At 52.3% G+C, this 26,878-nt stretch overlaps 1 protein-coding gene across 2 annotated transcripts; it reads left to right on the top strand.

Moving 5' to 3' along the window:
* Positions 1-1,050: 1,050 nt before the first annotated feature.
* On the top strand, positions 1,051-23,883 carry LOC137311260 (zinc finger protein 850-like). Of its 2 annotated transcripts, XR_010960282.1 has the most exons (4): positions 1,051-1,254; positions 11,674-11,827; positions 16,990-19,816; positions 23,305-23,883. XR_010960282.1 is itself a non-coding variant. In XM_067978576.1 (3 exons), the coding sequence occupies exon 3, from the start codon at positions 17,342-17,344 to the stop codon at positions 19,163-19,165; it is 1,824 nt and encodes a 607-aa protein (XP_067834677.1). In that variant the 5' UTR covers positions 1,051-1,254; positions 11,674-11,827; positions 16,990-17,341; the 3' UTR covers positions 19,166-23,883. The 2 variants fall into 2 exon arrangements, 1 of the variants encoding a protein (XP_067834677.1); XM_067978576.1 differs by having other exon boundaries at positions 16,990-23,883.
* Positions 23,884-26,878: the final 2,995 nt, after the last annotated feature.

The raw sequence follows: 26,878 nt of genomic DNA on the forward strand, positions 1-26,878 counted from the left end.
TGGGGAGACAGGCTGAGGGTGGGGGGGACTCGGTTTGGGGTGAGGGAAGAGGGGGGAGACAGGCTGAGGGTGGGGGGGACTCGGTTTGGGGTGAGGGAAGAGGGGGAGACAGGCTGAGGGTGGGGGGGACTCGGTTTGGGGTGAGGGAAGAGGGGGAGACAGGCTGAGGGTGGGGGACTCGGTTTGGGGGTGAGGGAAGAGGGGGAGACAGGCTGAGGGTGGAGGGACTCGGTTTGGGTGAGGGAAGAGGGGAGACAGGCTGAGGGTGGGGGGGACTCGGTTTGGAGTGAGGGAAGAGGGGGAGACAGGCTGAGGGTGGGAGGGACTCGGTTTGGGTGAGGGAAGAGGGGAGACAGGCTGAGGGTGGGGGGACTCGGTTTGGGTGAGGGAAGAGGGGGAGACAGGCTGAGGGTGGGGGGACTCGGTTTGGGGTGAGGAAGAGGGGGAGACAGGCTGAGGGTGGGGGGGACTCGGTTTGGGGTGAGGGAAGAGGGGGAGACAGGCTGAGGGTGGGGGGACTCGGTTTGGGGTGAGGGAAGAGGGGGAGACAGGCTGAGGGTGGGGGGGACTCGGTTTGGGGTGAGGGAAGAGGGGGAGACAGGCTGAGGGTGGGGGGACTCGGTTTGGGGTGAGGGAAGAGGGGGAGACAGGCTGAGGGTGGGGGGGACTCGGTTTGGGGTGAGGGAAGAGGGGGAGACAGGCTGAGGGTGGGGGGACTCGGTTTGGGGTGAGGGAAGAGGGGGAGACAGGCTGAGGGTGGGGGGACTCGGTTTGGGGTGAGGGAAGAGGGGGAGACAGGGTGAGGGTGGGGGGACTCGGTTTGGGGTGAGGGAAGAGGGGGAGACAGGCTGAGGGTGGGGGGGACTCGGTTTGGGGTGAGGGAAGAGGGGGAGACAGGCTGAGGGTGGGGGGACTCGGTTTGGGGTGAGGGAAGAGGGGGAGACAGGCTGAGGGTGGGGGGGACTCGGTTTGGGGTGAGGGAAGCGGGGGAGACAGGCTGAGGGTGGGGGGACTCGGTTTGGGGTGAGGGAAGAGGGGGAGACAGGCTTTTGTATTTTAATCAATTCCCTCTCTCTCTCTCTCTCTCTCCCCTCAGGAAACTTTTCGATGAAATGCTGCAAGGAGATGATCCAGGAAAGAGACATTTTGTGAGAAGGAGGAGGATGAGGGGGAATCCTGGGCCAAGAATCGTTCTCTCCGCTGGGGACTGACTGACTGAGACCTTCACCGCGGCCTGGACCCGATGGGGGCCACGTGAGTAATGTCTGGGTTACTCTGGGGACATTGGGGGATCACTGGGACATTCTGGGGACACTGGAGGATCACTGGGCCATTGTACAGGAGCTGACACTGAGACACACACTGACCGTCTGACAGTGCAGCGCTCCCTCAGTACCGACCGTCCAACAGAATCTTACCATCTGTTCGAGCCCAAATTCCTCCCTTCATTCATTGCAAGTGCAACTTTTCAGAAATAACACAAAGTGGATCAAACTATTATTCAGAGGCTGACAATGTGACATATCTGGGGTCTTAATTGAAATTAAAAGCACTTTCAGGGAGCGTCCTGCAGCACGCAGAGGGCCGAAATGTGAAAACAGCCTCCAAATGTTTTCTTAGTTTGAAGTTTAATTTTTGAAAGGTCACTGACAACTCAGAAAGAAATCGTGTTAATTCCGAAGCCATTTTGGGCCCCCATGTGAAATTGTATTGTAATGGAACCACACAGACACATGGGGAAGCTCGGGAGCAAACTGATTGGAATTTGAGATTTTAATCCCATATTCATTTGTGGCACAGCTCAGCTCAATTCAAACCCAATGTCTGTGCAAGAGACACGTGTCTCCTGACTGTACAGTCTGTGTGTGTGTGTGTGTGTCTCAGTCTCACTGGTCCCATAACATAACTTTAAAGCAGTAAAATTAACCAGAACCTGCTCCAAAGACAAAACCGATCCAGATCTTGAAGGTGTGATGATTTCCTTCTTCTCTCTGCTCTGTTGGTGGAGGCTCATTTCCAGTCCCAGGTATTTGTCTATTCCCCATGTCTGATGGGTTGGTTCCTGTGAACAGTTTGTCAGAGAGTGTTTCACTGCCTCAGGGTGTTTACAGAGAGAGAGAGAGAGAGAGAGAGAAGCAGCTCCCATCCTGGTCTGAAAGACCCAGTCAATGAGAGATTTATAAAACAATCCAGCCCAGTGCAGTTAAACCTTGTCCCCTATTAATCCAAACACACCATATTGTGAGCAAAATTCAATATTTCACAGGGCCAGTGAGTCCCAGACACGGATTGTACCCACCTCCCTAAACTAAACTCAACTCCTTACTTTAAAAAGTGTCTGTCAAAACACAGCCCGTTTAGGGACTGAACCCCTCAAATAACCGTTACACTCAACATTGGCAATCTCTCAGTGAATCGTTCCCTTTTACCCACTGTGTACTGTACATGTGCAGGAGCTGACACTGAGGCACACACGGGCCGTACAGTACCAGACAGGAGTGAATCGTTCCCTTTTACCCACTGTGTGCTGCACATGTACAGGAGCTGACACTGAGACACACACGGGCCGTACAGTATCAGACAGGAGTGAATCGTTCCCTTTTACCCACTGTGTACTGTACATGTACAGGAGCTGACACTGAGATACACACGGGCCGTACCGTACCTGAGTACTTTTCAATCAAGAGAAATTCAGAGAGACAACAGAGAGAGAGGGGCAGAGAGAGAGAAAAGGACAGAGAGAGCGGGGGCGAGAGGCAGAGAGAGAGAAGGAGAGAGAGAGAGAAAAAGGCAGAGCGGGGAGAGAGAGAGGAGGCGAGAGGCAGAAGGAGAGAGGGGGACAGAGAGAGAGAAAAAGACAGAGAGAGCGAGGAGAGCGAGGGAGAGCGAGGGAGAGTGCGAGGGAGAGTGCGAGGGAGAGTGCGAGGGAGAGTGCGAGGGAGAGTGCGAGGGAGAGTGCGAGGGAGAGTGCGAGGGAGAGTGCGAGGGAGAGTGCGAGGGAGAGTGCGAGGGAGAGAGCGAGGGAGAGTGCGAGGGAGAGTGCGAGGGAGAGAGCGAGGGAGAGAGCGAGGGAGAGGCAGAGAGAGAGAAGGCGACAGAGAGAGATGGGGAGAGAGGCAGAGAGTGGATTGGTCCTGCCTGGTGATTTACCCGATTCCCGCGAGCAGCCAGGCCTCTCTGGGCTGTTTAATGGCTTCTCACCAGCAAGGGAGGGCCCCCATCTCCCACCTCGCAATAAACTCTTTCAATCAGATGCTTCCTCTCACCCTCACACATTACCACTGTTGCAAGCCGCACACCCACAACCCACAGGTCACACATACTGGCACCTATTCAACCATGACAGGCACATCACCCAAACAACCACCAGGTCCCTCACCGACACACGTCCCGTTTTCTTGCAGGGAGTCCCTCTCTCTCTCTCTCTCCCCCTCTCTCTGTCACTCTCTCTCTCTCTCTCTGTCTTTTTCTCTCTCTCTGCCTCTCTCCCGCTCTCTCTCTGCCTCTCTCTCTTCCCCTCTCTCTTTGTGACTCCCTCTCTCTGTCCCCGTCTCTCCACCTGTGACTCCCTCTCTCTGTCCCCGTCTCTCCGCCTGTCCCCGTCTCTCTCCGCCTGTCCCCGTCTCTCTCCGCCTGTCCCCGTCTCTCTCCGCCTGTCCCCGTCTCTCTCCGCCTGTCCCCGTCTCTCTCCGCCTGTCCCCGTCTCTCTCCGCCTGTCCCCGTCTCTCTCCGCCTGTCCCCGTCTCTCTCCGCCTGTCCCCGTCTCTCTCCGCCTGTCCCCGTCTCTCTCCGCCTGTCCCCGTCTCTCTCCGCCTGTCCCCGTCTCTCTCCGCCTGTCCCCGTCTCTCTCCGCCTGTCCCCGTCTCTCTCCGCCTGTCCCCGTCTCTCTCCGCCTGTCCCCGTCTCTCTCCGCCTGTCCCCGTCTCTCTCCGCCTGTCCCCGTCTCTCTCCGCCTGTCCCCGTCTCTCTCCGCCTGTCCCCGTCTCTCTCCGCCTGTCCCCGTCTCTCTCCGCCTGTCCCCGTCTCTCTCCGCCTGTCCCCGTCTCTCTCCGCCTGTCCCCGTCTCTCTCCGCCTGTCCCCGTCTCTCTCCGCCTGTCCCCGTCTCTCTCCGCCTGTCCCCGTCTCTCTCCGCCTGTCCCCGTCTCTCTCCGCCTGTCCCCGTCTCTCTCCGCCTGTCCCCGTCTCTCTCCGCCTGTCCCCGTCTCTCTCCGCCTGTCCCCGTCTCTCTCCGCCTGTCCCCGTCTCTCTCCGCCTGTCCCCGTCTCTCTCCGCCTGTCCCCGTCTCTCTCCGCCTGTCCCCGTCTCTCTCCGCCTGTCCCCGTCTCTCTCCGCCTGTCCCCGTCTCTCTCCGCCTGTCCCCGTCTCTCTCCGCCTGTCCCCGTCTCTCTCCGCCTGTCCCCGTCTCTCTCCGCCTGTCCCCGTCTCTCTCCGCCTGTCCCCGTCTCTCTCCGCCTGTCCCCGTCTCTCTCCGCCTGTCCCCGTCTCTCTCCGCCTGTCCCCGTCTCTCTCCGCCTGTCCCCGTCTCTCTCCGCCTGTCCCCGTCTCTCTCCGCCTGTCCCCGTCTCTCTCCGCCTGTCCCCGTCTCTCTCCGCCTGTCCCCGTCTCTCTCCGCCTGTCCCCGTCTCTCTCCGCCTGTCCCCGTCTCTCTCCGCCTGTCCCCGTCTCTCTCCGCCTGTCCCCGTCTCTCTCCGCCTGTCCCCGTCTCTCTCCGCCTGTCCCCGTCTCTCTCCGCCTGTCCCCGTCTCTCTCCGCCTGTCCCCGTCTCTCTCCGCCTGTCCCCGTCTCTCTCCGCCTGTCCCCGTCTCTCTCCGCCTGTCCCCGTCTCTCTCCGCCTGTCCCCGTCTCTCTCCGCCTGTCCCCGTCTCTCTCCGCCTGTCCCCGTCTCTCTCCGCCTGTCCCCGTCTCTCTCCGCCTGTCCCCGTCTCTCTCCGCCTGTCCCCGTCTCTCTCCGCCTGTCCCCGTCTCTCTCCGCCTGTCCCCGTCTCTCTCCGCCTGTCCCCGTCTCTCTCCGCCTGTCCCCGTCTCTCTCCGCCTGTCCCCGTCTCTCTCCGCCTGTCCCCGTCTCTCTCCGCCTGTCCCCGTCTCTCTCCGCCTGTCCCCGTCTCTCTCCGCCTGTCCCCGTCTCTCTCCGCCTGTCCCCGTCTCTCTCCGCCTGTCCCCGTCTCTCTCCGCCTGTCCCCGTCTCTCTCCGCCTGTCCCCGTCTCTCTCCGCCTGTCCCCGTCTCTCTCCGCCTGTCCCCGTCTCTCTCCGCCTGTCCCCGTCTCTCTCCGCCTGTCCCCGTCTCTCTCCGCCTGTCCCCGTCTCTCTCCGCCTGTCCCCGTCTCTCTCCGCCTGTCCCCGTCTCTCTCCGCCTGTCCCCGTCTCTCTCCGCCTGTCCCCGTCTCTCTCCGCCTGTCCCCGTCTCTCTCCGCCTGTCCCCGTCTCTCTCCGCCTGTCCCCGTCTCTCTCCGCCTGTCCCCGTCTCTCTCCGCCTGTCCCCGTCTCTCTCCGCCTGTCCCCGTCTCTCTCCGCCTGTCCCCGTCTCTCTCCGCCTGTCCCCGTCTCTCTCCGCCTGTCCCCGTCTCTCTCCGCCTGTCCCCGTCTCTCTCCGCCTGTCCCCGTCTCTCTCCGCCTGTCCCCGTCTCTCTCCGCCTGTCCCCGTCTCTCTCCGCCTGTCCCCGTCTCTCTCCGCCTGTCCCCGTCTCTCTCCGCCTGTCCCCGTCTCTCTCCGCCTGTCCCCGTCTCTCTCCGCCTGTCCCCGTCTCTCTCCGCCTGTCCCCGTCTCTCTCCGCCTGTCCCCGTCTCTCTCCGCCTGTCCCCGTCTCTCTCCGCCTGTCCCCGTCTCTCTCCGCCTGTCCCCGTCTCTCTCCGCCTGTCCCCGTCTCTCTCCGCCTGTCCCCGTCTCTCTCCGCCTGTCCCCGTCTCTCTCCGCCTGTCCCCGTCTCTCTCCGCCTGTCCCCGTCTCTCTCCGCCTGTCCCCGTCTCTCTCCGCCTGTCCCCGTCTCTCTCCGCCTGTCCCCGTCTCTCTCCGCCTGTCCCCGTCTCTCTCCGCCTGTCCCCGTCTCTCTCCGCCTGTCCCCGTCTCTCTCCGCCTGTCCCCGTCTCTCTCCGCCTGTCCCCGTCTCTCTCCGCCTGTCCCCGTCTCTCTCCGCCTGTCCCCGTCTCTCTCCGCCTGTCCCCGTCTCTCTCCGCCTGTCCCCGTCTCTCTCCGCCTGTCCCCGTCTCTCTCCGCCTGTCCCCGTCTCTCTCCGCCTGTCCCCGTCTCTCTCCGCCTGTCCCCGTCTCTCTCCGCCTGTCCCCGTCTCTCTCCGCCTGTCCCCGTCTCTCTCCGCCTGTCCCCGTCTCTCTCCGCCTGTCCCCGTCTCTCTCCGCCTGTCCCCGTCTCTCTCCGCCTGTCCCCGTCTCTCTCCGCCTGTCCCCGTCTCTCTCCGCCTGTCCCCGTCTCTCTCCGCCTGTCCCCGTCTCTCTCCGCCTGTCCCCGTCTCTCTCCGCCTGTCCCCGTCTCTCTCCGCCTGTCCCCGTCTCTCTCCGCCTGTCCCCGTCTCTCTCCGCCTGTCCCCGTCTCTCTCCGCCTGTCCCCGTCTCTCTCCGCCTGTCCCCGTCTCTCTCCGCCTGTCCCCGTCTCTCTCCGCCTGTCCCCGTCTCTCTCCGCCTGTCCCCGTCTCTCTCCGCCTGTCCCCGTCTCTCTCCGCCTGTCCCCGTCTCTCTCCGCCTGTCCCCGTCTCTCTCCGCCTGTCCCCGTCTCTCTCCGCCTGTCCCCGTCTCTCTCCGCCTGTCCCCGTCTCTCTCCGCCTGTCCCCGTCTCTCTCCGCCTGTCCCCGTCCCCTCTCCGCCTGTCCCCGTCCCTCTCCGCCTGTCCCCGTCCCCTCTCCGCCTGTCCCCGTCCCCTCTCCGCCTGTCCCCGTCCCCTCTCCGCCTGTCCCCGTCCCCTCTCCGCCTGTCCCCGTCCCCTCTCCGCCTGTCCCCGTCCCCTCTCCGCCTGTCCCCGTCCCCTCTCCGCCTGTCCCCGTCCCCTCTCCGCCTGTCCCCGTCCCCTCTCCGCCTGTCCCCGTCCCCTCTCCGCCTGTCCCCGTCCCCTCTCCGCCTGTCCCCGTCCCCTCTCCGCCTGTCCCCGTCCCCTCTCCGCCTGTCCCCGTCCCCTCTCCGCCTGTCCCCGTCCCCTCTCCGCCTGTCCCCGTCCCCTCTCCGCCTGTCCCCGTCCCCTCTCCGCCTGTCCCCGTCCCCTCTCCGCCTGTCCCCGTCCCCTCTCCGCCTGTCCCCGTCCCCTCTCCGCCTGTCCCCGTCCCCTCTCCGCCTGTCCCCGTCCCCTCTCCGCCTGTCCCCGTCCCCTCTCCGCCTGTCCCCGTCCCCTCTCCGCCTGTCCCCGTCCCCTCTCCGCCTGTCCCCGTCCCCTCTCCGCCTGTCCCCGTCCCCTCTCCGCCTGTCCCCGTCCCCTCTCCGCCTGTCCCCGTCCCCTCTCCGCCTGTCCCCGTCCCCTCTCCGCCTGTCCCCGTCCCCTCTCCGCCTGTCCCCGTCCCCTCTCCGCCTGTCCCCGTCCCCTCTCCGCCTGTCCCCGTCCCCTCTCCGCCTGTCCCCGTCCCCTCTCCGCCTGTCCCCGTCCCCTCTCCGCCTGTCCCCGTCCCCTCTCCGCCTGTCCCCGTCCCCTCTCCGCCTGTCCCCGTCCCCTCTCCGCCTGTCCCCGTCCCCTCTCCGCCTGTCCCCGTCCCCTCTCCGCCTGTCCCCGTCCCCTCTCCGCCTGTCCCCGTCCCCTCTCCGCCTGTCCCCGTCCCCTCTCCGCCTGTCCCCGTCCCCTCTCCGCCTGTCCCCGTCCCCTCTCCGCCTGTCCCCGTCCCCTCTCCGCCTGTCCCCGTCCCCTCTCCGCCTGTCCCCGTCCCCTCTCCGCCTGTCCCCGTCCCCTCTCCGCCTGTCCCCGTCCCCTCTCCGCCTGTCCCCGTCCCCTCTCCGCCTGTCCCCGTCCCCTCTCCGCCTGTCCCCGTCCCCTCTCCGCCTGTCCCCGTCCCCTCTCCGCCTGTCCCCGTCCCCTCTCCGCCTGTCCCCGTCCCCTCTCCGCCTGTCCCCGTCCCCTCTCCGCCTGTCCCCGTCCCCTCTCCGCCTGTCCCCGTCCCCTCTCCGCCTGTCCCCGTCCCCTCTCCGCCTGTCCCCGTCCCCTCTCCGCCTGTCCCCGTCCCCTCTCCGCCTGTCCCCGTCCCCTCTCCGCCTGTCCCCGTCCCCTCTCCGCCTGTCCCCGTCCCCTCTCCGCCTGTCCCCGTCCCCTCTCCGCCTGTCCCCGTCCCCTCTCCGCCTGTCCCCGTCCCCTCTCCGCCTGTCCCCGTCCCCTCTCCGCCTGTCCCCGTCCCCTCTCCGCCTGTCCCCGTCCCCTCTCCGCCTGTCCCCGTCCCCTCTCCGCCTGTCCCCGTCCCCTCTCCGCCTGTCCCCGTCCCCTCTCCGCCTGTCCCCGTCCCCTCTCCGCCTGTCCCCGTCCCCTCTCCGCCTGTCCCCGTCCCCTCTCCGCCTGTCCCCGTCCCCTCTCCGCCTGTCCCCGTCCCCTCTCCGCCTGTCCCCGTCCCCTCTCCGCCTGTCCCCGTCCCCTCTCCGCCTGTCCCCGTCCCCTCTCCGCCTGTCCCCGTCCCCTCTCCGCCTGTCCCCGTCCCCTCTCCGCCTGTCCCCGTCCCCTCTCCGCCTGTCCCCGTCCCCTCTCCGCCTGTCCCCGTCCCCTCTCCGCCTGTCCCCGTCCCCTCTCCGCCTGTCCCCGTCCCCTCTCCGCCTGTCCCCGTCCCCTCTCCGCCTGTCCCCGTCCCCTCTCCGCCTGTCCCCGTCCCCTCTCCGCCTGTCCCCGTCCCCTCTCCGCCTGTCCCCGTCCCCTCTCCGCCTGTCCCCGTCCCCTCTCCGCCTGTCCCCGTCCCCTCTCCGCCTGTCCCCGTCCCCTCTCCGCCTGTCCCCGTCCCCTCTCCGCCTGTCCCCGTCCCCTCTCCGCCTGTCCCCGTCCCCTCTCCGCCTGTCCCCGTCCCCTCTCCCCCTGTCCCCGTCCCCTCTCCGCCTGTCCCCGTCCCCTCTCCCCCTGTCCCCGTCCCCTCTCCCTTTTTCTCTGTCACTCTGTCCCCCTCTCTCCCTCTGCCTCTTTCCCCCCTCTTTCGCTGCCTCTCTTTTTCTCTCACTCTCTGTTCCTCTATCTTTCTCTGCCTCTCTCCCCTCTCCGTCATTTTCTCTCTATCTCTCTCTGCCTCTCTCTCTGTCTCTCCCCCTCTCTCTCTGTCCTTTTCTCTCTCTCTGTTGTCTCTGAATTTTTCTTGATTGAAAAGTACTCTGAAATATTTCAGTCTCACTGTTTAAAGTAACAACAATTGAACAGCCCAGAGAGGCTTCTCTCCGTCCCTCTCTCTCTCCGTCCCTCTCTCTCTCCGTCCCTCTCTCTCTCCGTCCCTCTCTCTCTCCGTCCCTCTCTCTCTCCGTCCCTCTCTCTCTCCGTCCCTCTCTCTCTCCGTCCCTCTCTCTCTCCGTCCCTCTCTCTCTCCGTCCCTCTCTCTCTCCGTCCCTCTCTCTCTCCGTCCCTCTCTCTCTCCGTCCCTCTCTCTCTCCGTCCCTCTCTCTCTCCGTCCCTCTCTCTCTCCGTCCCTCTCTCTCTCCGTCCCTCTCTCTCTCCGTCCCTCTCTCTCTCCGTCCCTCTCTCTCTCCGTCCCTCTCTCTCTCCGTCCCTCTCTCTCTCCGTCCCTCTCTCTCTCCGTCCCTCTCTCTCTCCGTCCCTCTCTCTCTCCGTCCCTCTCTCTCTCCGTCCCTCTCTCTCTCCGTCCCTCTCTCTCTCCGTCCCTCTCTCTCTCCGTCCCTCTCTCTCTCCGTCCCTCTCTCTCTCCGTCCCTCTCTCTCTCCGTCCCTCTCTCTCTCCGTCCCTCTCTCTCTCCGTCCCTCTCTCTCTCCGTCCCTCTCTCTCTCCGTCCCTCTCTCTCTCCGTCCCTCTCTCTCTCCGTCCCTCTCTCTCTCCGTCCCTCTCTCTCTCCGTCCCTCTCTCTCTCCGTCCCTCTCTCTCTCCGTCCCTCTCTCTCTCCGTCCCTCTCTCTCTCCGTCCCTCTCTCTCTCCGTCCCTCTCTCTCTCCGTCCCTCTCTCTCTCCGTCCCTCTCTCTCTCCGTCCCTCTCTCTCTCCGTCCCTCTCTCTCTCCGTCCCTCTCTCTCTCCGTCCCTCTCTCTCTCCGTCCCTCTCTCTCTCCGTCCCTCTCTCTCTCCGTCCCTCTCTCTCTCCGTCCCTCTCTCTCTCCGTCCCTCTCTCTCTGTTTTTCTATCTCATTTAAACAGAGAGAGTCTGACCGAACCGATCATTTTCTCTCTCTCTGTCCCTCTTTCTCTCTCTCTCTCTCTCTCTCTCTCCCCCTCTCTCTGTCTTTCTATCTCATTTAAACCGATCATTTTCTCTCTCTCTCTGTCCCTCACTCTATTCACCTTTCTGCAGCATTTTTATTCATTAAAATGTTTTCTATATTAAAACTTCAATTAGAGGCTGGAAACCTGTCAGTTAAATCTCGTTTCTCAACCTTTGGATGATTTGAGTGTTTGAAATGGTGCTGTGCCCTGAGCTCGGAACCTGTTTGCCATCCAGACCCGGGGAGGTGAGAATGAGATGGAGTCCCTGCTCCCTCCACAGCTCTTTACAGTAAACACACAGAGAGAATGAAATGGTCAAACACTGTCTGAGAAACAGCAGCCATTCCAGCTCTGCAGCCCTTGTGTATTCGGAGCAGATTCCGCCCAACTTTAGTTCTTTAAATGTGGACGCCGGGCAGGGTGGGATGTGACGGAGGTCCCTGGGGTGTTTGGGTCACGAGGGGAGGGGGGAGACAGGCTGAGGGTGGGGGGGACTCGGTTTGGGGTGAGGGAAGAGGGGGAGACAGGCTGAGGGTGGGGGGACTCGGTTTGGGGTGAGGGAAGAGGGGGAGACAGGCTGAGGGTGGGGGGGACTCGGTTTGGGGTGAGGGAAGAGGGGGAGACAGGCTGAGGGTGGGGGGGACTCGGTTTGAGGTGAGGGAAGAGGGGGAGACAGGCTGAGGGTGGGGGGGACTCGGTTTGGGGTGAGGGAAGAGGGGGAGACAGGCTGAGGGTGGGGGGGACTCGGTTTGGGGTGAGGGAAGAGGGGGAGACAGGCTGAGGGTGGGGGGGACTCGGTTTGGGGTGAGGGAAGAGGGGGAGACAGGCTGAGGGTGGGGGGGACTCGGTTTGGGGTGAGGGAAGAGGGGGAGACAGGCTGTGAGGGTTTCAAATCAGTAAAATAGGTCCTTGAAATGTGGCTCATTCCAGCAGACAGGTCTCCTGGTCAAACCAGTCCTGCCCTGGGCTGTCCCTGGATTAACATGAGAACGGACAGGTCCCTGAGGGAGACCCATTGAGATTCAGTCTAATATCTCAAAGGCTGAAGCAGGGAGCTCCCCGGGGGTAGGGGATGGCCGTGTGTCTCGTCCCAAACCCTCCCCAGGGGCGGGGACAATCTCTCAGTCTGCCGGGGTCCTCCAGCCTGTCCTGAGTGTATTTCTCCCTCTCTGTCTCTCTCCCAACTTTTCTCTCTCTTTCGATTCTCGGGATTTGTGTCTCAGTGTTGGGGCTGAGGGATTGTTGGTGTAACTGGGAGTGGGAATGGGTGTGGGGGAGTTCTGGGCTCTTGCTGTGCCTTTTTAATCCCTTGCTTTTGTATTTTAATCAATTCTCTCTCTCTCTCTCTCTCTCTCCCCTCAGGAAACTTTTCGATGAAATGCTGCAAGGAGATGATCCAGAAAGAGACATTTTGTGAGGTGGAGGAGGAGGAGGAATCCTGGGCCAAGAATCGTTCTCTCCGCTGGGGACTGACTGACTGAGACCTTCACCGCAGCCTGGACCCGATGGGGGCCACGTGAGTAATGTTTGGGTTACTCTGGGATCACTGGGGGATCACTGGGACATTCTGGGGACACTGGGGGATCACTGGGACATTCTGGGGACACTGTGGGGGGGGTCACTGGGACATTCTGGGGACACTGGACGATCACTGGGACATTGTACAGGAGCTGACACTGAGACACACACTGACCGTCTGACAGTGCAGCGCTCCCTCAGTACCGACCGTCCAACAGAATATTACCATCTGTTCGAGCCCAAATTCCTCCCTTCGTTCATTGCAAGTGCAACTTTTCAGAAATAACACAAAGTGGATCAAACTATTATTCAGAGGCTGACAATGTGACATATCTGGGGTCTTAATTGAAATTAAAAGCTCTTTCAGGGAGCGTCCTGCAGCACCCAGAGGGCCGAAATGTGAAAACAGCCTCCAAATGTTTTCTTAGTTTGAAGTTTAATTTTTGAAAAGGTCACTGACAACTCAGAAAAAAAAAGTGTTAATTCCGAAGCCATTTTGGGCCCCCATGTGAAATTGTATTGTAATGGAACCACACAGACACATGGGGAAGCTCGGGAGCAAACTGATTGGAATTTGAGATTTTAATCCCATATTCATTTGTGGCACAGCTCAGCTCAATTCAAACCCAATGTCTGTGCAAGGGACACGTGTCTCCTGACTGTACAGTCTGTGTGTGTGTGTGTGTGTGTGTGTGTGTGTCTCAGTCTCACTGGTCCCATAACATAACTTTAAAGCAGTAAAATTAACCAGAACCTGCTCCAAAGACAAAACCGATCCAGATCTTGAAGGTGTGATGATTTCCTTCTTCTCTCTGCTCTGTTGGTGGGAGGCTCATTTCCAGTCCCAGGTATTTGTCTATTCCCCATGTCTGATGGGTTGGTTCCTGTGAACAGTTTGTCAGAGAGTGTTTCACTGCCTCAGGGTGTTTACACAGAGAGAGAGAGAGAAGCAGCTCCCATCCTGGTCTGAAAGACCCAGTCAATGAGAGATTTATAAAACAATCCAGCCCAGTGCAGTTAAACCTTGTCCCCCATTAATCCAAACACACCATATTGTGAGCAAAATTCAACATTTCACAGGGCCAGTGAGTCCCAGACACGGATTGTACCCACCTCCCTAAACTAAACACAACTCCTTACTGTAAAAAGTGTCTGTCAAAACACAGCCCGTTTAGGGACTGAACCCCTCAAATAACCGTTACACTCAACATTGCAATCTCTCAGTGAATCGTTCCCTTTTACCCACTGTGTACTGTACATGTACAGGAGCTCACACTGAGACACACACGGGCCGTACAGTATCAGACAGGAGTGAATCCTTCCCTTTTCCCCACTCTGTGCTGTACACGTACAGGAGCTGACACTGAGACACACACGGGCCGTACAGTACCAGACAGGAGTGAATCGTTCCCTTTTACCCACTGTGTACTGTACATGTACAGGAGCTGACACTGAGACACACACGGGCCGTACAGTACCAGACAGGAGTGAATCGTTCCCTTTTACCCACTCTGTGCTGTACACGTACAGGAGCTGACACTGAGACACACACGGGCCGTACAGTATCAGACAGGAGTGAATCGTTTCCTTTTACCCACTCTGTGCTGTACATGTGCTGGAGCTGACACTGAGACACACACGGGCCGTACCGTACCAGACAGGTGTGAATCGTTCCCTTTTACCCACTCTGTGCTGTACACGTACAGGAGCTGACACTGAGACACACACGGGCCGTACAGTACCAGACAGGAGTGAATCGTTCCCTTTTACCCACTCTGTGCTGTACACGTACAGTACAGTTGTGGTGGTGGTTGTTGTGGTGGCCCAAACGCAAAGGCCGCCGCTCTGGCATCGCTCTGGGATCCCCGGCTGCACCCTGGCCTCACTCTGGGCTGACTGGGTGCACTCTGGGACCCCGGCATCACTCTGGGATCACTGGGACATTCTGGGGTCACTGCGGGATCACTGGGGACACTCTGTCGGCCTCTTGCCGCCATGTGACAAGATGGCGGCGGCGGCCATTTTTTCCAAGATTGTGGCCGCGCTTGCCGCCATTTTGTCCAAGTTGGTGGCTGCGCCTTCCGCCATTTTGCCCAAGATGGCGGCCGCGCCTGCCGCCATGTTTTCCAAGATGGCGGCCGTGCTTGCTGCCATTTTTTCCAAGATGGTGGCCATGCCGGCCGCCATTTTGTCCAAGACGGACTCTGCGCTTGCCTCCATTTTGTCCAAGCTGGCTTCATTTATTATATAAATAATTGAAAAGTTTAAAATGTAATATAAATGACTCAATAGTTTCATTCATTAAATAAATAATGAATTGCTTATTTTATTATATCAATAATTAAATTGTTTTCAAGTGTTTAATTTATTATATGAATACTTCAAATGTCTCATTTATTATAAAGAGAATTCAATAGTTTAAATTATTCGATTGATTAATTTATTATATAAATAACCAAGAGTTTAATTTATTGTCTAAAAAATTCAATAGCTAAATTTATTATATAAATCATTCAATTGTTTAATATATTATAAATAATTCAAGTGTTTAATTTATTATATGAATGATTAAATTGATTAATATATTTGATAAATAATTCAGTAGTTTAATTATATAATAATTCAAGTGTATAATTTAATATATAAATAGCTCCGTTGTTTAATTTATTGTATAAATAATTCAATTTGTGAATTTATTATACAAATAAACAAGTGTTTAATTTATTAATGAAGCATTCAAGTGTATAATTTATTACATAAATAGTTCATTTGTTCAATTTATTATTTAAATAATTCAACTGTTTAATTTATTATCTAAATAATTCAATAGTTCAATTTATTATATAAATAATTAAAAGGTTTTATTTATTAAATAAATAATTCAATAGTTTAATTCATTATATAAATAATCAATTGTTTAATTTCTTACATAACGACTTCAGTTGTTAAAATAAACTATTGAATTATTTTCATAATAAATTAAGCATCTAAATAATTCAATTGATGAAATTATTATACAAATAAACAAGTGTTTAATTTATTATATAATAATGCATGTCTAATTTATTATAAAAAAACAATTGTTTAATTTATTATATAAATGATTGAACTGATTATTTGATTCTCTAAATAATTAAATTGTTTAATTTATTATATAAATAATTCATGTTTAATTCATTATATAAATAATTCAAGTGTTTCATTTATTATATAAAAAAAACAATTGTTTAGTTTATTATATAAATAATCCAAGTGTTAAAATTATTATATAAAGAGGTCAAGTGTTTAAATTATATAATTAATTCAAAGATTTAACTTATCATAGAAAGATTCAAGTGTTTATTTAATCATATTAATAATCCATTATTTAATTTATTGCATGAAGAATTTCAAAATGTTATTTATTATATAAATAATCAATTGTTTAATTCATTATATTCATAATGAATTGTTTAATTGATTATATAAATAATTCAAAGGTTTAATTCATTACACATAATAAATTGTTTACTTTATTATATAATGAAGTCTCGTGTTTAATTTATCAGACAAATCATTCAAGTGTTTAATTTATTATATAAATAATTCAACTAAATATTGAATTCTTTATATAATAAATTAAATGAAGGAAAATTTATATAATGAATTAAACTATTGAATTATTTCTACGATAAATTAAACACTTGAATCCTTTATATAATAAATAAACACTAATTGTTTATGTAATAAATTAAACAATTGATTATTTAATGAATTGAACTATTCAATTATTTATGAAATGAATTGAACGATTGAATTATTTATATTATAAATTAAACACTTGAATTGTATGCTTCCAATGTCTTTGTTTTCCGGCCTGATATTAAGATCATCAATGGCGGCTGCATCACCCAGCATGCAGCGCGGTTCAGATTGTGCCCTATCTGAATCTGTGGAGCCCAGCACGCAGGCGCAGTAGTGACTCATTATCGGTCAGTGTGTCCTGAGCATGCGCGGCCAGTCGAGGCTGCGGGAGGAGCGCGTTCGGTGCAGGTCAGAGGATCGGAGCAAGAGGCTCAATAAACCCCGGGGCCCGGGTCCGGGCTCAGGCCCAGGCTCAGGCCCAGGCTCAGGCTTTACAAACCCCGAGTGCGGCCCCAGACCCGAATATAAAACAGTGAACATTATCCCCCCCTCACTACCCGCCGGGAAATGAAGGGGAAATGGGGATCGGTCAGGGAGCGTCTGTAAATGAAGGAGAAATGGTGATCGGTCAGGGAGCGTCTGTAAATGAAGGAGAAATGGTGATCGATCAGGGAGCGTCTGTAAATGAAGGAGAAATGGTGATCGATCAGGGAGCGTCTGTAAATGAAGGAGAAATGGTGATCGGTCAGGGAGCGTCTGTAAATGAAGGAGGAATGGAGATCGGTCAGGGAGCGTCTGTAAATGAAGGAGAAATGGTGATCGGTCAGGGAGCGTCTGAAAATGAAGGAGAAATGGTGATCGGTCAGGGAGCGTCTGTAAATGAAGGAGAAATGGTGATCGGTCAGGGGGCGTCTGTAAATGAAGGAGAAATGGTGATCTCTATACCTTTAGTCATCCAGGGAGCTCTAGCTTTGGATGCTGTTCCTTTCCTCCTCGTGGGAATCTGTCTACTCTGTACCCAAACCAACTCCTCCTTGAAGGCCTCCCACTGTTCAATTACTGTTCTGCCTGCCAATTTTTGATTCCAATCCACCTGGACAAGATCCCTTTTTAACTCACTGGAATTAGCCCTCCTCCAGTTAAGAATTTTCACATTTGACTGTCCCTTGTCCTTTTCCATAACTGTTCCAAACCAAATGAGATTATGATCACTGCTGCGCCACTGAAACATGCTCCACCTGCCCCACTTCATTCTCCACACCCAGCCCACTGCTGTACTCACACTCTCTCACACTCTTTCACACACTCACACTCTCTCACACTCTCTCTCACACCCTTTCACTTATGGTTTAGGGCCACTGAAAGATGATGCGATGGATTTGGATTTCAGCACAGGGAGGAGGGAGAGTGTGTGGGACGGGGATTTACAGCTTTGAGGAATGAGAGAGGAAATAATGTTCCATAGAAAGTAAAGTTATCTGATCTGAATTTCTATCCTGTAGTTACAGTGATAACTTTTGTAAACTACTTTTACAGGGGAGGATTTGCAGAGGGAAACTCAAACCAAAGATCACGTCAAGATCTGACAGAGTCACTCGATTCATCAGGACCTGAATATCATCGACCTTTGAATGTGGAAGGAGAAATGTTTGTCTGTTCTGTCTGTGGGAGATGATTTTAGACATCAGTGTGAGTGGAAAAGCACCGAGACACACACACCCGAGTGAGAGTGTTCTCGTGCACTGACTGTGGAAAGAGCTTTAACCAGTTACACAGCCAGAAAAAACATCGCACCATTCACAGCGGGGAGAAACCGTCCACGTGTTCTGTGTGTGGACGAGGCTTCAACTGATCGTCCAACCTGGAGAGACACAAGGACACCCGGACCATGGAGAAACCGTGGAAATGTGGGGACTGTGGGAAGGGATTCAATTACCCGTCCAGGCTGGAAATTCATCAACACAGTCACACTGGGGAGAGGCCGTTCACCTGCTTCGTGTGTGGGAAGGGATTCACTCAGTCATCCACCCTGCTGACACACCAGCGAGTTCACTCTGATGAGAGACCTTTTAAATGTTCTGACTGTGAGATGAGGTTTAAAAGCAAAATTAATCTGCTGATACACCAACGTACCCATACTGGGGAGAGGCCGTTCACCTGCTCCGTGTGTGGGAAGGGATTCACTATTTCATCCAGCCTCCAGACACACCAGCGAGTTCACACTGGGGAGAGACCTTTTAAATGTTCTGACTGTGAGAAAAGGTTTCAATGCAAAAGGAACCTGCTGACACACCAATGTACCCACACTGGGGTGAGGCCATTCACCTGCTCCGTGTGTGGGAAGGGATTCACTCAGTCATCCCTCCTCCTGAAACACCAGCGAGTTCACACTGGCGAGAGGCCGTTCACCTGCTCCGTGTGTGGGAAGGGATTCACTCAGTCATCCCTCCTCCTGACACACCAGCGAGTTCACACTGGGGAGAGGCCGTTCACCTGCTCCGTGTGCGGGAAGGGATACACTCGGTCATCCACCCTGCTGACACACCAGCGACTTCACTCTGATGAGAGACCTTTTAAATGTTCTGACTGTGAGAAGAGGTTTCAAAGCAAAAGTAATCTGCTGAAACACCAACGCACTCACACTGGGGAGAGACCGTTCATCTGCTCTGTGTGTGGGAAGGGATTCACTTGGTCATCTGAGCTTCTGACACACCAGCGAGTGCACACTGGGGAGAGGCCTTTTAAATGTTCTGACTGTGAGAAGAGGTTTAAAAGCAAAATTGAACTGCTGAGACACCAACGCACTCACACTGGGGAGAGACCGTTCATCTGCACCGTGTGTGGGAAGAGATTCACTCAGTCGTCCATCCTGCTGACACACCAGCGAGTTCACACTGGGGAGAGGCCGTTCACCTGCTCCTTGTGTGGGAAGAGATTCACTCGGTCATCCATCCTGCTGAGACACCAGCGGGTTCACTCTGATGAGAGACCTTTCAAATGTTCTGACTGTGAGAAGAGGTTTGAAAGCAAAATTGAACTGCTGAGACACCAACGCACCCACACTGGGGAGAGGCCGTTCATCTGCACCGTGTGTGGGAAGAGATTCACTCAGTCATCCAACCTGCTGAAACACCAGCGAGTTCACACTGGGGAGAGGCCGTTCACCTGCACCTTGTGTGGGATGAGATTCACTCGGTCATTCATCCTGCAGAGACACCAGCGAGTTCACTCCGATGAGAGACCTTTTAAATGTTCTGTCTGTGAGAAGAGGTTTAAAAGCAAATTTAATCTGCTGACACACCAACGCACCCACACTGGGGAGAGGCCGTTCTCCTGCTCTGTGTATGGGAAGGGATTCGCTGGGTCATCCACCCTGCTGAAACACCAGCGAGTTCACACTGGGGAGAGGCCGTTCACCTGCACCTTGTGTGGGATGAGATTCACTCGGCCATCCAACCTGCAGAGACACCAGCGAGTTCACTCCGATGAGAGACCTTTTAAATGTTCTGACTGTGAGAAGAGGTATAAAAGCAAATTTAATCTGCTGACACACCAACGCACCCACACTGGGGAGAGGCCGTTCACCTGCTCAGTGTGTGGGAAGGGATTCACTTGGGCATCCAACCTGCTGCAACACCAGCGAGTTCACACTGAGAGACCTTTAAATGTTCTGACTGTGGGAAGAGATTTAAAATCAGAAACGAACTGCTGAGACATCAACGCACTCACACTGGGGAGAGACTGTTCACCTGCTCCGTGTGTGGGAAGAGATTCACTCGATCATCCCACCTTCTGAAACATTAATTTGTTGACACTATTGAGTGACCTTTTAATGCAGTGACTGTGAGAAGAGCTTTAAAAGCAGAAATGAACTGCTGACACATCAACGCATGCCCATTGGTTGAGAGACTGTTCACCTGCTCCGTGTGTGGGAAGGGATTCACTCAGTCATCACACGTGCTGAGACACCAGCGAGTTCACGAAATGAGCAGGTCCAACGAGCCGGTCTGTAACACAGGCCAATGACTCAGTGCAGCTCGTTACCCAGTCACTGGGCTCCGTTATAGCCTCTCCTGTCAGTAACACACAAAGAGAAATTGTAAATCTGAAACAGAAAGAGATAATGTATAACACTTCATATCAACCACCAGTTTTTCCCTCTTTCCGGCTTTTAAAACAATCTGTTTCACAGTTTGTCAAACCCGAAACAGCCTCTGGGATTTGCTGATTGAGAATTTCAGTGGAAATTGGGACCGTCATTCAGTATCGGAACAAATATCCCCGCTGAGGTTTCGGGATTGTTACTGGTTTATTTATATCAGTGAGTGGCCAATTTTAAACTCGGTGAGGGTCTAAACCTAAGGTAAGAGCCTGGGATAGACAAGAGATTCTTCAATGTATCAAGTTAAATTACACTGATTCCACCAACACTGGACATCACATCCCTCAAACATTGTTACCTGTTACTGTATAAAACTGGTGAGGGTGGAAATGGGAAATAACTGAAGAAAACTTCATTGTATCAAAGTTAATTCTGATCTTTATTATTATACAAACATTCTACAGCCTATCCCTTAAAAAGGACCCAATATCAAACCAGTCCCCAGTCCTTGGGCCTGTGCCTATGTTGTGATTTGCACCCGCTTCTGACTGACTTGGTATCAGACGCACTCCCATCAACAGTAAACGGATGGAGCCGGATCCATAAGAGAAAAATGAGGACCGACCTCCGCGGTTCTCCCAGAGTGCGGGAGGCGGAGTAACAGCAGCAGACAGAGAGATCTCTCTAAACCAGCCGCTGCCGCCGGAGAGAAGCGAGTCCCGTTCCGAGCCGTGTCTGTCAGGCGCCCGCTGACCCTCTCTTCACTGAAGGGGACCGATTCAGCACCAACTCACACACCCACCATTGCATCATTGAATCACCTTCAACACCTGAATTACATCACCACTTAATCCTCTATACACGAGGAAATACAAACCTTGTCCACGCAACTCACCCTCATAATGTTACCATTTTAGCCCCGGTATCATTCTGGTCTTTCTGCGCTGCACCTCCTGCAAGGCCAATATATCCTTCCTGAGGTCTGGTGCCCAGGACTGAATGCCGTACTCTAAATGTGGCCTTAGCAGAGTTTATAGAATTCTAACATAACTTCCACCCTTTTGAATTCCAGTTCCCTTGAGATAAAGGCCGACATTCCATCAGCCATTTTAATTATTTTTTGCACCTGTCTGCCAACTCTTCGTGATTTCCCGAAGTATCTCTGCTCACCCACAGTTCCTGGCTTCTCACCATTTCGAAAATACTCTGATTTATCTTGCTTAGGGCCAAAGTGGATGGCCTCACATTTCCCCAGATTGAAACTTTGAACAGTCTGGGGCTCTTTTGTCGAGAAAAGAGAAGGCTGAGGGTGACCTGATACAGGACTTTAAGATTATGCAAGGGTTTGATCGGTCAGATGTAGATAAGGTGTTTGTACTGTTGGGAGTGGGGATGTGAGAACTTAGGGCCATGAATATAATAGTCATCAATAAATCCAATCTGGCATTCAAGAGAAACATATTTATCCAGAGAGTCGTTAGAATGTGCAGCTCGCCACCACAAGGAGTAGTTAAGGCGAATATCATGGATGCATTTACAGGGAAGCTGGATAAACACATGGAGGAGAAAGGAATATTCGGGTTTGCTCATCGGGTTAGATGAAGAGGGGTTGGAGGAGGCTCGTCTGCAGCATAAACACCGGTGTAGTCTAGTTGGGCCGAATTGCCTGTTTCTGTGATGTACATTCGATGTAATTCTATGTAAGCTCCATCTGACACAGTTTTACCAACTCACTGAATCTATCAATTTCCCTTTGTAACTTTATGCTCCCATCTACACTACTCACTGTGCACCCAAACTTGGTGTCGTCGACAAACCTGGATATACCGCTCTCTATTCCTTTATCTGCCTCATTTATACAGATCCCTGGGGGACACCACTAATCAAATCCTGTCAATTTGAGTACATACCCATTAACCCTACTCTCTGTCTCCTACCTCCAAACCAACTCCCTCCCCATGTCAATGGGTTGCTTTGAATTCCACATGTTCTCATTTCTGTTAACAGTCTCTGATGTTAAACCTTAACAAATGCCTCTGGAAGTCAATATACACATAACCCCCATAGACACTCCATTATTTACCACGTTAGTTACATCTTCAAAAAGTTTCGTTGGACTTGACTTACACTTTACAAATCCATGCTGACTCTCTCTGATCAATTCATGTTTATCCAAATGCTCAGTCATTCTTTCCCTAATAACAGATTCTGGTAACTTCCCCACAACAGACGTCAGACGAATCGGTCTATAATTTCCTGTTTTATCTCTCCTACCCTTCCTATATAATGGAATGATATTTGAAATTTTTCAATCCATGGAACAATTCCTGAATCAAGAGAGTTTTGAACGATCATGACTAAAGCATGTACAATTTCCTCACCTATTCCCCTGGGATGGTCACCATCAGGTCCTGGAGATTTGTCTATCTTTAGTCTAATTATTTTCTCCAATACCATTATTTTACTTACACTGAATCCCCTTGATTTATTTTCAGTTTTCCTCGTGTCTCTGGTACATTATCCTCATGCTTTTCTGTGAGTGTCAAAAAAGGCTGCTATTTCCTGATTTTTCAATTACAATATCACCTCCATTTGTCTTTAAGGGGCCCACATTACTCTTAGTCACCCTTCTTTCTCTTAATGTACGTGTAAAAACCTTGAAAGTTGTCCTTAATTTCACTCACGAGTTTTTCTCGTTTTCCCTCTTTGCACCTTTTACGTTTTTTTCGTTTCAGCACCACAATAAACAACTCTTCACTGTGAAATTTGCTAAATTAGTTCTTCAGTGTCAGAGCGAGAACGGAAAAACGCACAGTGCGGTGTTTGTGTTTTGTTCAGGAGCCAACACAGAACTGATCAGGAAGTCTCTTCAAAAATGCCTTTTCATGAAACAGTCAGCCCTCTCATAGAATGTGTCAGTGACACGTTCTTGTTTCTGGGCTCGTTGAGGTCGGGGGATGATTCTCGATTCGAGGGTCATACCCTGGAGAAGCCCTAATTTAACCCTAGACTTTTGATCTTGACGTGCGGTTCAAACTTTGCAAAGAAGAAAAATAAATCCACAAATCACTCCACCTGAATCTCAAGCGCTTTCGGAAGAAGTTCAGTTCAAACAATCAGGACTTTAAAGGCACCTCAATGACCTGCACTTTCATTGAACGAGCTTTGCTTCCAATTGCATTCAACCTTGAAACCGCTCTGGGTTTTCATCTCATTGAAGCAGAGTGTGGCCGCTCTGTATCTGTGATCATGTCGGTGACGAGGTTAGCTCTGATATTGGTCGCTTTCAATTTTTAAGATCTCGTCAAGTTCAGGGAAAAGAAACCGAGAATCGAATTGTCCCTCCAAGTGATGAATTGAAGGGATTGGTGCTCCAAGCAGATCTGGAAAATGCGCAGTGCGGTCGCTCAGGAATTCCAAATCCACCCTCTCGCCACTCGGCGATCATATTAACTGAGCTTTACTCTGGCCCAGTGACACCGCGCTGAAATCGAGTATTTCTCTGGCACGTTTCTCTTAACTTCACAGTTGCTGGTTTAAGAGTGAAGACCGGCTTGTTGGATTTTCACTCCTGCAAGTTTCAACCACTCATTTTGTAAAAGTAAACTGACAGTGGACAGCTGTTATATTGGTCACTGCAGCCTCAAGGTTTAGCTCAGTGAATTACTGGTTTCGCAGGTGACCTCTTCACTTGTCTCAGTGGTGCTATTGGTTAGATTGATTCGAGCCCTTATTTTATTTTTCCTCAGGATTCATTGCCTCAAAGTTCCAGGGTTTCAATGTGTGTTTTGTCTGCAAGAAAATGTACCGTGATCATAGCCGGCTGAGCAGGGCTGATATTCCACCATTTACCCTGTGGACTAAAAAAAACCTTGTGATCGGAGAGCAGGCACATGAAACTTATAAAGGAATGGAACATTGGCTTCACGGAAATCACAATTCATCTTGAGACAAGGTCCCGAAAGGCGAATTCGCTGAGACATGGAGATTCCTGTAGTGAGCGAGACCAGACTGTTTCTATGTTCAGAGAATAAATGGCGCACGCTTTATGTTGGAAAAGCAAAACGGTGGGGATTTTTGTCATAGCCCGATGCCTTTCGTGTTGTATCAATTGTCCCTCGTTGCGTTACTTTCATCTTGATCGCATAACCAGTTAGGGCGTTCTTGTGATAAATGGCGACAATTGCCTGCTTTGATAAATTTAACAACGGCTGCACCAGATTCCTGGCGTCAAAAACACTGAACTTTTAACCCCACTCTTAAGATACAGTCTGTAAAATAATGAAATTTCATCACTTGAAATGCACAAAAATCAAAGATTCCAACCACTCGCTGTGTGAAGAAGTTTTTACTCATGTCACCTTTGCTTCTTTTGCCAATCACCTTAAATCTATGCCCTTTGGTTCATGTCCCTTCCGCCAATGGGAACAGTTTCACTCTATCTACTCTGTCAAGGCCCTTCATGATTTTGAATATGTCTGTCAAATCTCCTCTCAGCCTTCTCAGTTCCAAGGAGAACAATCCCAGCTTCTTCAGTCTATCCACGTAATTTAAGTCCCTCATCCCTGGAATCATTCCAGTAAATCTCCTCTGCACCCTCTCAAGGCCTTCACATCCTTCCAAAAGTGCACTGCCCAGAACGGGACACAATACTTCATTTGTGGCCGAAATAGTGTTTTATAAAGGTTCATCATGACTTCCTTGTTTTCTAATGTATGCCCTCTTCATAAAGCCCAGGACCCCGTCTGCTTTTTAAACCGCTTTCTCAACCTGCCCTGCTACTTTCAACGATTTGTGCACATATACCCCAAGATCCCTCTGTTCCTCTGACCCTTTCAGAATTGTGCCCTCGTGTTTATATTGCCTCTCCTCGTTTTTCCTACCGAAATGCATCACCTCGCATTTTTCCGTGTTAAACTTCATCTGCCACGTGTCTGTCCATGCCACCAGCGTGTCCATATCCTCTTCAAGTCTATCATAGAATCATAGAAGTTACAACATGGAAACAGGCCCTTTGGCCCAACATGTCCATGTCGCCCAGTTTATACCACCAAGCTAGTCCCAATTTCCTGCACTTGGCCCATCTCCCTCTATACCCATCTTACCCATGTAACTGTCCAAATGCTTTTTAAAAGACAAAATTGTACCCGCCTCTACTACTGCCTCTGGCAGCTCGTTCCAGACACTCACCACCCTTTGAGTGAAAAAATTGCCCCTCTGGACCCTTTTGTATCTCTCCCCTCTCACCTTAAATCTATGCCCCCTCGTTATAGACTCCCCTACCTTTGGGAAAAGATTTTGACTATCGACCTTATCTATGCCCCTCATTATTTTATAGACTTCTATAAGATCACCCCTTAACCTCCTACTCTCCAGGGAAAAAAGTCCCAGTCTGTCTAACCTCTCCCTATAAGTCAAACCATCAAGTCCCGGTAGCATCCGAGTAAATATTTTCTGCACTCTTTCTAGTTTAATAATATCCTTTCTATAATAGGGTGACCAGAACTGTACACAGTACTCCAAGTGTGGCCTCACCAATGCCCTGTACAACTTCAAGAAGACATACCAACTCCTGCATTCAATGTTCTGACCAATGAAACCAAGCATGCCGAATGCCTTCTTCACCACCCTATCCACCTGTGACTCCACTTTCAAGGAGCTATGAACCTGTACTCCTAGATCTCTTTGTTCTATAACTTTCCCCAACGCCCTACCATTAACGGAGTAGGTCCTGGCCCGATTCAATCTACCAAAATGCATCACCTCACATTTATCTAAATTAAACTCCATCTGCCATTCATCGGCCCACTGACCCAATTTATCAAGATCCCGTTGCAATCCTAGATAACCTTCTTCACTGTCCACAATGCCACCAATCTTGGTGTCATCTGCAAACTTACTAACCATGCCTCCTAAATTCTCATCCAAATCATTAATATAAATAACAAATAACAGCGGACCCAGCACCGATCCCTGAGGCACACCGCTGGACACAGGCATCCAGTTTGAAAAACAACCCTCTACAACCACCCTCTGTCTTCTGTCGTCAAGCCAATTTTGTATCCAATTGGCTACCTCACCTTGGATCCCATGAGATTTAACCTTATGCAACAACCTACCATGCGGTACCTTGTCAAAGGCTTTGCTGAAGTCCATGTAGACCACGTCCACTGCACAGCCCTCATCTACTTGGTTACCCCTTCAAAAAACTCAATCAAATTCGTGAGACATGATTTTCCTCTCACAAAACCATGCTGACTGTTCCTAATTAGTCCCTGCCTCTCCAAATGCCTGTAGATCCTGTCCCTCAGAATACCCTCTAACAACTTACCCACTACAGATGTCAGGCTCACCGGTCTGTAGTTCCCAGGCTTTTCCCTGCCGCCCTTCTTAAACAAAGGCACAACATTTGCTACCCTCCAATCTTCAGGCACCTCACCTGTAGCGGTGGATGATTCAAATATCTCTGCTAGGGGACCCGCAATTTCCTCCCTAACCTCCCATAACGTCCTGGGATACATTTCATCAGGTCCCGGAGATTTATCTACCTTGATGCGCGTTAAGACTTCCAGCACCTCCCTCTCTGTAATATGTACACTCCTCAAGACATCACTATTTATTTCCCCAAGTTCCCTAACATCCATGCCTTTCTCAACCGTAAATACCGATGTGAAATATTCATTCAGGATCTCACCCATCTCTTGTGGTTCCGCACATAGATGACCTTGTTGATCCTTAAGAGGCCCTACTCTCTCCCTAGTTACTCTTTTGCCCTTTATGTATTTGTAGAAGCTCTTTGGATTCTCCTTTGCCTTATCTGCCAAAGCAATCTCATGTCCCCTTTTTGCCTTCCTGATTTCTCTCTTAACTCTGCTCCGGCAATCTCTATACTCTTCAAGGGATCCACTTGATCCCAGCTGCCTATGCATGTCATATGCCTCCTTCTTCTTTTTGACAAGGGCCTCAATCTCCCGAGTCATCCAAGGTTCCCTACTTCTACCAGCCTTGCCCTTCACTTTATAAGGAATGTGCTTACCCTGAACCCTGGTTAACACACTTTTGAAAGCCTCCCACTTACCAGACGTCCCTTTGCCTGCCAACAGACTCTCCCAATCAACTTCTGAAAGTTGCAGTCTAATACCATCAAAATTGGCCTTTCCCCAATTTAGAATTTTAACTTTTGGGCCAGACCTATCCTTCTCCATAGCTATCTTAAAACTAATGGAATTATGATCACTGGTCCCAAAGTGATCCCTCACTAACACTTCAGTCACCTGCCCTTCCTTATTTCCCAAGAGGAGGTCAAGTTTTGCCCCCTCTCTA

Source organism: Heptranchias perlo, unplaced genomic scaffold (assembly GCF_035084215.1).
Source record: "Heptranchias perlo isolate sHepPer1 unplaced genomic scaffold, sHepPer1.hap1 HAP1_SCAFFOLD_319, whole genome shotgun sequence".
In the NCBI taxonomy this organism is placed as follows: domain Eukaryota; kingdom Metazoa; phylum Chordata; class Chondrichthyes; order Hexanchiformes; family Hexanchidae; genus Heptranchias; species Heptranchias perlo.